Below are 15,042 nucleotides of genomic sequence, written 5' to 3'. Positions count from 1 at the left end.
ATTTAGATATATCTGTCTCCCACCGCTATATTTAGAACTATTAATATGTTGAAAGAACGTGTATACAAGATTAAAACAACACATCTCAACTGCTATTCCGGGACCGTAAAATGTACATGTAATATTTATCACCTCAGCTAAAGCTCAGGAGCACGAAAGTTATTCATTATGTTAAATAGTTGCGTTGTACGTCTGTCCACATATTCGAAAAATGAATTATATATTACGTAAGTATCGGTTAGCTTGTAATGATAATAATAATAATAATATACAAATGTAATTCTTACACATGAGGAGGATAAATACAAAATTTACAAATTAACAATGATATATTGTTTATTTATTACCTCACACTATCGATCTTTTATGCTAGTAACCCCACATTATCTATATATGTTCAGGCTACTGTACGGGGACTGTTAACTGTGATCAAAATAACCTCATTTTTCTTATCTTTCCAGGTTATTGTACTGGGACTGTTTACTGCGATCAGTTTTTGGTCAGGCACGGATTCCCCGGAGAATGTGTCTTACCAAGCACAAAATCAAAAGGCTGTATTGTATATAAAAGTCACTATCAGGCAAAGGACAAGCTCAGAGGATTTCAGAAGGCTATAATACTGATCAGAAACCCATTTGATGCTCTTAAAGCTTATTTCAATTGGAGGAATGGAAAACCATCCCAATATTCAGTGAATGATACATTCGTCGGAGAAAAGGAAAATAAGCGAATTATAAAGGATCATTTTCATGCCTTAGTCAACCCCTCGAAATTCAATTCAACTGGTAAGACCCATGCGATATTTATATATATATCGAAGCTAGTCTGTGCCGGTCATGTCGAGTGTTACAATCAAACTATTTCACAATACACATGATTGATTATTAAACAAAATAGTTGTAAATAATGTTTTTCATAAGTCATTATCACAGAAACATCGTAATACATTATAACACATTTTCCTTTTGGAAGTAGTGTTTTTACTTAACATACGACAAATCACATGCTCTAGGAAATTGCGTGTCTCGTCGCAGTACTGATGATCCTTTCAGTTTTGGTGATTGTGAGCCGTTGTGAGATTTCCGAAGAACCTCAATTTCCTCTGTAAATAAATGGTTTGTATTTGATCGAAGCAGTTTCTGCCCTTTCGAGTAGTCATGCGCTAAGACGAACATCAAGCAGGTTCGTTGCTCTTCTCCAAATTATGCTCTGTCTTTCGGTCACAATGACCGACAATCAGTTTTGCATTCCTCTTGTAGGATATTTCTCTAATAATTATGCATTGTACTTTATTTCATTTCCTTCGTTCTCTCCGAAGAAATACACAGATTATTCATCGCAAAAAGAATTTAACCTACATCTATTTCAATTAAGACCAGTTTGAATATTGATTCAGTAGTTTTTCCATGCCGTCACTCACTTCACTGCGGACACTAGCTACTACACATCTTCTACTGTGCCTGCAGTCATGTCAATAACTGTGCACTCAGACTACCCCTGTCCTTTGGACCAAGCTTTATTCCGAGGAATCTTCCGAAATCCTAAACTTCGAGAGGCGCAGTCTGCTGGATTGTTTAGTGCTTATGTAAAGCCATTAGTCGTCCTCCGTTGCATCATGACTGATTTGAACACGGTTCGCGAAAAAGGCGTGAGACAGTAAGTGTTTGTTGTAGATATACATAAGAACTTTTTCTGTATTGTACGTTAGTTGGTAATGTAAAGTTTACATAGCTTTACAAGACTTCCTTTCTAAGTATAACAATGGTCTTTAATGGAGCGACTCTTGATTTCCCAAAGATAAAAGAACAGTCAATTTGTCCATTGCTATCTATAAACCGTTATAAGAACACCATTCCAAATCCTACGTTGTTTGCGTCTGCAAAGCGATGATGTTGGCATGAAATAATCTGTTTTAGATTCCCTGTCTTAAAACATCGATCAAGATCTGGAAGCTGGTTTTGCCAGTCATTTAAATTCTTCAGATCTTCTCCTGATATATCATCTTCCCATCATACTCCGTTCTTGCAAAATCTTTAAAGAATGAATTTGACCTTTAGCACGAAGGGTGATGCTATTCCAAGGAGATCGTACACTGAACTGATGATTGACAGCATACTTCTTCTATTTGTTGGCATGTTCCTAAAGAATTTGTAATCCAAGTGATTCAGTCTCCATAAACCAGTACACATCTAGAGCTATGTCAATAGGTGGTTCGCTGTCAAGACTCTACAGTTTTTTACTTTTCGAGTGTTCTTCATCAGGAATGGAATCAATAACAACTGAATCGTTGCTTAACCACTTGTTATTCAAAAACCGTCCTGCCTTGCAAATCTTTATAATATCCTCAAGTAAGCAGTCATCAACATGCATGTTCTCTTGACAGTATCCCGAACGTCTTGGTTGAAGGTTTGCTGTCCTCTACCGTTCTATAATAAGCATAGTTACATATGTAAGAAATAACGTGATCCCAAACAAGTCACCCAGTAGATTCTGGGCTCCTATTCTATGTTGTTATCTCGCCACAATAACGGAATTGGTATAATCCTCATTGAACTTTGGATTCTGAATGAATTTATTCTTGATGTCTTCTAACATCTTTCTCGCCATCAATGTCTATACTAACAATTTTAGTAATAAATGATAACACCTTTATATAGTCTGATATAATTACCTACCTGTAGATAATGAACTACTTCCTGCAGTGTCCAGAGCACGTGTGTGACAATACCTACCCACACTGGGAATATCATGTATATTATCCGATTGGCCAGTCAAGACCAATCAGATATTTTGTTTTCTATCAGGTGTACATTGTGTCTTGTCCTTCACATCCAAAACATCCATACCCATCAATGCTACAGGAAATATTAAATACAAGTACAACAATATATATACATTAAAATATTTCACTCTGTTACATATTGAAATCCTAAGTCAATGATATTATCCATGTTGTTCTTATTGTTAACCTGAATACTGGTCATATGTTCTCATTTTGAATGGCTTTCCCATAGTACCCAGTGTGAGTTGTTCTATTTTATGGCGGCAGGCTCCAAGATGTTCAAAATGAAGTACAACTCCACGTGTCAAGGAATACAGATATCTCATGCTTTTATTCTTCTGTTTATTTTTCACAGGAATAATTGCTATAGCACTCGATACATCAATAGCTGATTGATCATTCACAGCAAAAGTGTATTTTCTAATTATCATGCATAATGAAAGGGCGTGTCTTTCCGCACAAGCTACAAATTAATTGGTTCTTGCACGTCTTTGCCATGAGTCCTTTCCTCAAGCAGCCGCAGGACAAACCATTTTCTTCGATATAACCCTAACCCTAACCTTTGATTTTTACTTTATTGTATATAATTCAGTGGTAGTATTAGCTATTTGACTAGACTTATTCTTTTCAGATGAATTTTGAATTGGCATGATGTCCAAGTCCCTACAGTTAAACTTCCAAATGACTTAGCCTTCACAAAAAGAGAAGTCCTTATATCTCACCAATATCATGGATTCGTTTGAATTCAACTCTTGGTTTCTCCAGCGATCATGTAGATGGAAGGGAAGCTTCAGCATCAGTCTTTTCATGTTCTCTGAATGTCCGATCACATCAGTAGACACGATTGCATTCTGACACCCGATCAGGAATAGAGCAAATTTATTAAGGGCATTGGCATGTCCTGGACGTACCTGAGGTCAATCCTATGCTTTTAAGTAATTCATTCTCTGTTAGTCATCATTAATGATATAATGTCTAGCGGTAATATAAAAGGACATTATGTCTAGCGGTAATATACGCAGGACATACTGTCTAGCGGTAATATACAAAGGACATAATATCTAGCTGTTATATAGACAGGACATAATGTCTAGCGGTAATATACACAGGACGTAATGTCTAGCGGTAATATACACAGGACATAATGTCTAGCGGTAATATACACAGGACATACTGTCTAGCGGTAATATACAAAGGACATAATGTCTAGCGGTAATATACACAGGACATAATGTCTAGCGGTAATATACACAGGACATAATGTCTAGCGGTAATATACACCGGACATAATGTCTAGCGGTAATATACACGGGACATAATGTCTAGCGGTAATATACACAGGACATACTGTCTAGCGGTAATATACACAGGACATAATGTCTAGCGGTAATATACACAGGACATACTGTCTAGCGGTAATATACACAGGACATAATGTCTAGCGGTAATATACACATAACATACTATCTAGCGGTAATATATATAAAGGACGTAATGTCTAGCGGTAATATACAAATGATATAATGTCTAGCGGTAATATACACAGGACATAATGTCTAGCGGTAATATACCCAGGTCATAGTGTCCAGCGGTAATATACAAAGAATATAATGTCTAGCGTCAATATACAAAGGAAATAATGGCTAGCGTTAATATACACAGGACATACTGTCTAGCGGTAATACATATAAAAAAAAATTATGTCTAGCGGTAATATACAAATGATTTAATGTCTAGTGGTAATATACACAGGACATAATGTCTAGCGTTAAAAAATAAACACAGAACATAATGTCTAGCGGTAATATACACAGGACATAATGTCTAGTGGTAATATACACAGGACATAATGTCTAGCGGTAATATACAAGGACATAATGTCTAGCGGTAATAAATATACACAGGACAGTATGTCTAGCGGTAATATACACAGAACATAATGTCTAGCGGTAATATACAGAGGACATTATATCTAACGGTAATATACACAGGTCATACTGTCTAGCGGTAACATACAAAGAATATAATGTCTCGCGTCAATATACAAAGGACATAATGGCTTGCGGTAATATACACAGGATATACTGTCTAGCGGTAATACATATAAAAAACATTATGTCTAGCGGTTATATACACAGGACATAATGTCTAGCTGCAATATACACAGGACATAATATCCAGCGGTAAAATACACAGGACATAATGTCTAGCGGTAATATACAAAGGAAATGATGTCTAAAGGTTATATAGACAGGACATAATGTTTAGCGGTAATATACACAGGACATAATATCCAGCGGTAATATACACAGGACATAATGTCTAACGGTCATGTACACAGGACATAATGTCTAGCGGTAATATACAAAGGAAATGATGTCTAAAGGTTATATACACAGGACATAATGTTTAGCGGTAATATACACAGGACATAATGTTTAGCGGTAATATACACAGGACATAATGTTTAGCGGTAATATACACAGGACATACTGTCTAGCGGTAATATACACAGGACATAATGTCTAGCGGTAAAATACACAGGACATAATGTCTAGCGTTAATATACAAAGGACATAATGTCCAGCGGTAATATACACAGGACATAATGTCCAGCGGTAATATACAAAGGACATAATGTCCAGCGGTAATATACACAGGACATAATGTCCAGCGGTAATATACAGAGGACATTTTATCTAACGGTCACGTACACAGGACATATTGTCTAGCGGTAATATACAAAGAACATGATGTCTAGCGTCAATATACAAAGGACATAATGGCTAGCGGTAATATACACAGGATATACTGTCTAGCGGTAATACATATAAAACATTATGTCTAGCGGTAATATACAAATGATATAATGTCTAGCGGTAATATACACAGGACATAATGTCTAGCGGTAATATACACCGGAAATAATGTCTAACGGTAATATACACAGGACATAATGTCTAGCGGTAATATACACAGGACATAATGTCTAGCGGTAATATACACAGGACATAATGTCTAGCGGTAATATACACAGGACATAATGTCTAGCGGTAATATACACAGGACATAATGTCTAGCGGTAATATACACAGGAAATAATGTCTAGCGGTAATATACACAGGACATAATGTCTAGCGGTAATATACACCGGAAATAATGTCTAACGGTAATATACACAGGACATAATGTCTAGCGGTAATATACACAGGACATAATGTCTAGCGGTAATATACACTGGACATAATGTCTAGCGGTAATATACACAGGACATAATGTCTAGCGGTAATATACACAGGACATAATGTCTAGCGGTAATATACACAGGACATAATGTCTAGCGGTAATATACACAGGACATAATGTCTAACGGTAATATACACAGGACATACTGTCTAGCGGTAATATACACAGGACATACTGTCTAGCGGTAATATACACAGGACATACTGTCTAGCGGCAATATACACAGGACATACTGTCTAGCGTTAATATACACAGGAAATAATGGCTAGCGGTAATTTATACAGGATATACTGTCTAGCGGTAATACATATAAAAACATTATGTCTAGCGGTAATATACAAATGATATAATGTCTAGCGGTAATATACACAGGACATAATGTCTAGCGTTAATATACAAAGGACATAATGGCTAGCGGTAATATATACAGGATATACTGTCTAGCGGTAATACATATAAAAACATTATGTCTAGCGGTAATATACAAATGATATAATGTCTAGCGGTAATATACACAGGACATAATGTCTAGCGGTAATATACACAGGAAATAATGTCTAACGGTAATATACACAGGACATAATGTCTAGCGGTAATATACACAGGACATAATGTCTAGCGGTAATATACACTGGACATAATGTCTAGCGGTAATATACACGGGACATAATGTCTAACGGTAATATACACATGACATAATGTCTAGCGGTAATATACACATGACATAATGTCTAGCGGTAATGTACACAGGACATAATGTCTAGCGGTAATATACACAGGACATACTGTCTAGCGGTAATATACACAAGACATAATGTCTAGCGGTAATATACACAGGACATACTGTCTAGCGGTAATATACACAGGAAATAATGTCTAACGGTAATATACACAGGACATACTGTCTAGCGGTAATATACACAGGAAATAATGTCTAACGGTAATATACACAGGACATAATGTCTAACGGTAATATACACAGGACATAATGTCTAGCGGTAATATACACAGGAAATAATGTCTAACGGTAATATACACAGGACATGATGTCTAACGGTAATATACACAGGACATAATGTCTAGCGGTAATATACACAGGACATATTGTCTAGCGGTAATATACAAAGGACATAATGTCTAGCGGTGATATACACAGAACATAATGTCTAGCGGTAATATACACATGACATATTGTCTAGATTTAAAATACACAGGACATACTGTCTAGCGGTAATATACACAGGACATAATGTCTAGTGATAATTAATATACACAGGACATAATGTCTAGCGGTAATATACACAGGACATACTGTCTAGCGGTAATATACACAGGACATAATGTGTAGCGGTAATATACACAGGACATAATGTCTTGCGGTAATATATATAAAGGACATGATGTCTAGCGGTAATATACAAAGGACATAATGTCCAGCGGTAATATACAAAGGACATACTGTCTAGCGGTAATATACACAGGACATAATGTGTAGCGGTAATATACACAGGACATAATGTCTTGCGGTAATATATATAAAGGACATGATGTCTAGCGGTAATATACAAAGGACATAATGTCCAGCGGTAATATACAAAGGACATACTGTCTAGCGGTAATATATACAGGACATAATGTCTAGCGTTAATATACACAGGACATAATGTTCAGCGGTAATATACAAAGGACATAATGTCCAGCGGTAATATACACAGGACATAATGTCTAGCGGTAATATACAAGGACATTATGTCCAGCGGTAATATACACAGGACATAATGTCCAGCGGTAATATACAGAGGACATTATATCTAACGATCACGTACACAGGGCATAATGTCTAGCGATAATATACAAAGGACATGATGTCTAACGGTAATATACACAGGACATAATGTCTAGCGGTAATATACACAGGACATAATGTTTAGCGGTAATATACAATGACATTATGTCCAGCGGTAATATACACAGGACATAATGTCCAGCGGTAATATACAAAGGACATAATGTCCAGCGGTAATATACACAGGATATAATGTCTAGCGGTAATATACAAGGACATTATGTCCAGCGGTAATATACAAAGGACATAATGTCCAGCGGTAATATACACAGGACATAATGTCCAGCGGTAATATACACAGGACATTATATCTAACGGTCACGTACACAGGACATAATTTCTAGCGGTAATATACAAACAGGGGCCGCGGTGGCCGAGTGGTTAAGATGTCCCGACATATTACCACAAGGCCTTCACCTCTGGGATGCGGGTTCGAATCCCATGTGGGGCAGTTGCCAGGTACTAACCGCTGGCCGGTGGTTTTTCTCCGGGTACTCCGGCTTTCCTCAACCAACAAACCTGGCACGTCCTTACATGACCCTGGCTGTTAATAGGACGTAAAACTAAACAAATAAATAAAAAGTAATATACAAAGGACATGATGTCTAGCGGTAAAATACAAAGGATATTATGTTCAGCGGTAATATACACAGGACATAATTTCTAGCGGTAATATACAAAGGACATGATGTCTAACGGTAATATACACAGGACATAATGTCTAGCGGTAATATACAAAGGACATTATATCTAACGTTAATGTACACAGGACAAAATGTCTAGCGGTAATATACAAAGGACATGATGTCTAACGGTAATATACACAGGACATAATATCTAGCGGTAAAATACACAGGGCATAATGTCTAGCGGTTATATACACATGACATAATGTCTAGCGGTAATATACACAGGACATAATGTCTAACGGTAATATACACATGACATAATGTCTAGCGGTAATATACACAGGACATAATGTCTAGCGGTAATATACACAGGACATAATGTCTAGCAGTAATATACACAGGACATAATGTCTAGCGGTAATATACACTGGACATAACGTCTAACGGTAATATACACAGGACATAATGTCTAACGGTAATATACACTGGACATGATGTCTAGCGTCAATATACAAAGGACATAATATCTAGCGGTAATATACACAGGACATAATATCTAGCGGTAATATACAAAGGACATAATGTCTTGCGGTAATATTAATAAAGGACATGATGTCTAGCGGTAATATACAAAGGACATACTGCCTAGCGGTAATATACCCATGATATATTGTCGAACGGTAATATACAAAGGACATAATGTCTACTGGTAATATACAAAGGACATACTGCCTAGCGGTAATATACCCATGATATATTGTCGAGCGGTAATATACAAAGGACATAATGTCTAGCGGTAATATACACAGGACATAATGTCTAGCGGTAATATACACAGGACATAATGTCTAGCAGCGGTAATTAATATACACAGGACATACTGTCTAGCGGTAATATACACAGGACATAATGTCTAGCGGTAATATACACAGGACATAATGTCTAGCGGTAATATACACAGGACATAATGTCTAGCGGTAATATACACAGGACATAATGTCTAGCGGTAATATACACAGGACATAATGTCTAGCGGTAATATACACAGGACATAATGTCTAGCGGTAATATACACAGGACATAATGTCTAGCGGTAATATACACAGGACATAATGTCTAGCGGTAATATACAAAGGACATAATGTCTAACGGTAAATTACACAGGACATAATGTCTAGCGGTAATATACACAGGACATAATGTCTAGCGGTAATATACAAAGGACATAATGTCTAGCGGTAATATACACAGGACATAATGTCTAGCGGTAATATACAAAGGACATAATGTCCAGCGGTAATATACACAGGACATAATGTCCAGCGGTAATATACAGAGGACATAATGTCCAGCGGTAATATACACAGGACATAATGTCCAGCGGTAATATACACAGGACATAATGTCCAGCGGTAATATACACAGGACATAATGTCCAGCGGTAATATACACAGGACATAATGTCTAGCGGTAATATACACAGGACATAATGTCTAGCGGTAATATACACAGGACATAATGTCTAGCGGTAATATACACAGGACATAATGTCTAGCGGTAATATACACAGGACATAATGTCTAGCGGTAATATACAAAGGACATAATGTCTAGCGGTAATATACACAGGACATAATATCAAACGGTAATATACACAAGACATAATGTCTAGCGGTAATATACACAGGACATAATGTCTAGCGGTAATATACAAAGGACATTATATCTAACGGTAATATACACAGGACATGATGTCTAATGGTAATATACACAGGACATAATGTTTAGCGGTAATATACAGAGGACATAATGTCTAGCGGTAATATACAAAGGACATGATGTCTAACGGTAAAATACAAAGGACATTATATCTAACGGTAATATACACAGGACATGATGTCTAATGGTAATATACACAGGACATAATGTTTAGCGGTAATATACACAGGACATAATGTCTAGCGGTAATATACAAAGGACATGATGTCTAACGGTAATATACACAGGACATAATGTCTAGCGGTAATATACACAGGACATAATGTCTAGCGGTAAAATACAAAGGACATAATGTCTAGCGGAAATATACAGAGGACATAATGTCTAGTGGTAATATACAAAGGACATTATATCTAACGTTAATGTACACAGGACAAAATGTCTAGCGGTAATATACACAGGACATAATGTATAGCGGTAATATACACAGGACATGATGTCTAGCGGTAATATACAAAGGACATAATGTCTAGCGGTGATATACACAGGACATAATGTCTAGCGGTAATATACACAGGACATAATGTCTAGCGGTAATATACACAGGAAATAATGTCTAACTGTAATATACACAGGACATAATGTCTAACGGTAATATACACAGGACATGATGTCTAGCGGTAATATACACAGAACATAATGTCTAGCGGTGATATACACAGGACATAATGTCTAGCGGTAATATACACAGGACATAATGTCTAGCGGTAATATACACAGGACATAATGTCTAGCGGTAATATACACAGGACATAATGTCTAGCGGTAATATACACAGGACATAATGTCTAGCGGTAATATACAAAGGACATAATGTCTAGCGATGATATACACAGGACATAATGTCTAGCGGTAATATACACAGGACATATTGTCTAGATTTAAAATACACAGGACATACTGTCTAGCGGTAATATACACAGGACATACTGTCTAGCGGTAATATACACAGGACATAATGTCTAGAGGTAATATACACAGGACATAATGTCTAGTGATAATTAATATACACAGGACATACTGTCTAGCGGTAATATACACAGGACATACTGCCTAGCGGTAATATGCAAAGGACATAATGTCTAACGGTAATATACACAAGACATAATGTGTAGCGGTAATATACACAGTACATAATGTCTTGCGGTAATATATATATAAAGGACATGATGTCTAGCGGTAATATACAAAGGACATACTGCCTAGCGGTAATATACCCATGATATATTGCCGAGCGGTAATATACAAAGGACATAATGTCTAGCGGTAATATACACAGGACATAATGTCTAGCGGCAATATACACTGGACATAATGTCTAGCAGCGGTAATTAATATACACAGGACATACTGTCTAGCGGTCATATACAAAGGACATAATGTCCTAGCGTTTATATACACAGGACATAATGTCTAGCGGTAATATACACAGGACATATTGTCTAGCGTTAAAATACACAGGACATACTGTCTAGCGGGTAATATACACAGGACATAATGTCTAGCGGTCTAGACATATGTCTAGCGGTAATATACACAGGACATATGTCTAGCGGTAATAATAACAGGACATATGTCTAGCGTAATATACACAGGACATAATGTCTACGTAATTACACGGACATAATGTCTAGCGGTAATATACACAAGACATACTGTCTAGCGGTAATATACACAGGACATAATGTCTAGCGGTAATATATAACAGGACATATGTCTAGCGGTAATATACACAGGACATAATGTCTAACCGTAATACACCGGACATAATGTCTAGCGGTAATATACACAAGACATAATGTGTAGCGGTAATATACACAGGACATAATGTCTAGCGGTAATATATATAAAGGACATAATGTCTAGCGGTAATATACAAAGGACATACTGTCTAGCGGTAATATACCCATGACATATTGTCTAGCGGTAATATACAAAGGACATAATGTTTAGCGGTAATATACACAGGACATAATGTGTAGCGGTAATATACACAGGACATAATGTTTAGCGGTAATATATATAAAGGACATAATGTCTAGCGGTAATATACCCATGACATATTGTCTAGCGGTAATATACAAAGGACATAATGTCTAGCGGTAATATACACAGGACATAATGTCTAGCGGTAATATACACAGGACATACTCATACTGTCTAGTGGTAATATACAAAAGACATAATGTCTAGCGGTAATATACAAAGGACATAATGTCTAGCGGTAATATACACAGGACATAATGTCTAGCGGTAATATACACAGGACATAATGTCTAGCGGTAATATACACAGGACATACTGTCTAGCGGTAATATACAAAGGACATAATGTCTAGCGGTAATATACAAAGGACATTATGTCTAGCGCTAAAATATCCTAGCCTATAATCAATGTTTGCTATACCAATAGACACGAGACATTATACTGTATCAAAGATTCGTAAAAAGTTTAAGTGCATTTTTATTATTTCAGAATGGTACGAATATGTGAAGCAACAGAGTCTAGCGTGGAGGAATTCCTACCTAACATGGCTGGACGTTTTTGAAAACCGTGCTTTAGTAGTGAGGTATGATAATCTGAGAGATAACCTCATTCCAACACTGAGGAAGATAAGCATGTTCTTAGATGTGCAGCCGACCAAAATAGATTATATCTGTACAGATGTCAACAAAGAGGGACGACATCACCGAAAACAGAAATATTCACTAGAGACATCGGACATATTTACAAATCAACAAATCGATATAGTAAATAGTGCCATTATGACCGTCATGAACGCAACGAGGAATCGGTACAGTCTAAAGGACTTCATTTTTGTTAATCCAATATAGTATTTAGTTAAAATCACACAAATATCCGTTTTAGATTTAAATATATTTGGTCAAAGCATTACTTTTTTGTTTTTTCATACTTTCATTTGATGTTACCTAAATCGATAATGAAGAGTATCAAACTTACTTTAGTCCGAGTATATTACTGAAATATTAATCCATTTGAAAACCATTTTTAAAACACAGGGAACACAATGTACTTCATTCGAACATCAGCCAATTATTTGTGTAATTTGATCATTGTGCTTCGACTGTTACTAAGCTTTTGTAAGATTTCAGTTTACGCAGCATCGCTCAGTTAGGATTTTGTTTTTGTTGATCACCTGTAACCCAAGACACAGAATATGATAGGCTCTATATATAAGAAGCCTTTTAAAATAATGTGTTTAAATTCGTACCGCCAATCGAGTGATAGTATTTGTAATGTGGCATATCCTTAACAATCCTGTTTGATTATGACTTATTCGTATAATAACGTTACAATATCACATTTTTCGTGACCAATCCGTTTTCTTATTACGGAGCTGAATCGCACTAATACTCACACGGTTAATACTTCGTTTCGTAGCGATATACTACGGTTTGTAGATCATACATCTACACCAGTCTATAGGGAATATCGTCCCAAGTGTTATTCTTTTGGATGTAGTATTTACCATATTGTATATCCGTAAGCCTGGAGGAAGGTCCATTAATTTGAGCCATAACATATTTCATCTTTTAGAGGAACAAATGAAAGATGATTTAACTGTAAATTAACCTAAGTTTTTACCCGCCAAAAGTTTGACACGGTAAGATTTGAACATTTTTTGCGTTCAACTTTGGCCACTTCCGGTACAAAGTGGTTTTTATATATCGCTTTGATTTTTCAATCGCAAAAAGTCTGGAAAATGCCTGACAATATGGCGTTTTTATGAAGTGGGAACCTCCCATAATGGCCGAGATTTTGCCCGCCAAATTTGACACGATTTAACAAGTTCCGTGTTAGGGCTATTTTTTCGGTAAATCTTGTTGTGAGCTAGAGCGCTAATTTTTTGTACAAAGATAGACAATTGCAAGCTGCACCACGAATCCTAGTCACATTTGCGAAAATTTCAAAAATGGCCGAAATTTTGACCGACAAAGATTTTTGTGAAAAATGCTTTTGTGAGCTAGAGCGCTAATTTTTTGTACAACGATAGATGGTAAAAAATGATGACAATTCCACAAACTCCGGGTTGCATAACTTTTTTTTTTTTTCACACATTTTTATTCAAGAAATGCACGTATTTTTCGTATAGTATTTTACAAATAAATACATAACTTCAGCAAATTTGATTCTCTAATACTGACATTCAAATCATTCATACATATGTTTATTCTTACAATAAATACATTATATTAATTATGATTATAATCTCTTAAATTAATAACTGCTGAAAATAAAGACAGATAATATTAGTACAAGTTAATGTCATGATTTCGTCAAATAAAACAAGGGAAATAACTCGTATACTTGTTTTGACGTAAGGATCTTTAGAGGGGAGAGAACTCACAATCAGAACGTCTCTATCATCAAGAGTCTGACTGAATGAGACTAAGTGACTAAAACAACATCCTGTAAGCTGCCACGTGCAGTGTATGTGGTACCTCGTGGCAAAGTTAGACGTATTTCGGAGCACATGTTTGTCTTGAGAGGATTCAAATATGGGTTTCGGCTTGTTTTTTATTTATATGGGGAGTGTTTTTCTGGTTTTTTTTTTATTACGTGTTACTGTAACTGTTATTTCTGAATTTTTAAAACACATATTCGGATATTCCATGTGTTGACTTATATTGATAAAGATTATGATATGACAAAATAACATATTCTTTACATATGTCTGTGTAATTAGGTTTATTGTTATTATTATTATTATTATTATTTTTTAGGTTTGCTGTTTAGGGT

General features: G+C 36.0%; 1 protein-coding gene across 1 annotated transcript; it reads left to right on the top strand.

Annotated features, from left to right (window-relative positions):
• The first annotated feature begins 211 nt into the window (after positions 1–211).
• LOC138305121 (sialate:O-sulfotransferase 1-like) lies at positions 212–13,115 on the top strand. The gene is made up of 3 exons (XM_069245520.1): positions 212–227; positions 462–785; positions 12,757–13,115. The coding sequence occupies exons 1-3, from the start codon at positions 212–214 to the stop codon at positions 13,113–13,115; spliced, it is 699 nt and encodes a 232-aa protein (XP_069101621.1).
• The last annotated feature ends 1,927 nt before the right edge of the window (positions 13,116–15,042 follow it).

This window comes from Argopecten irradians, chromosome 12 (genome assembly GCF_041381155.1).
Source record: "Argopecten irradians isolate NY chromosome 12, Ai_NY, whole genome shotgun sequence".
Classification (NCBI taxonomy): Eukaryota; Metazoa; Mollusca; class Bivalvia; order Pectinida; family Pectinidae; genus Argopecten; species Argopecten irradians.
The sequence above is the reverse complement of the archived record's forward strand: the minus strand, read 5'-3'. Positions and strand labels throughout refer to the sequence as shown.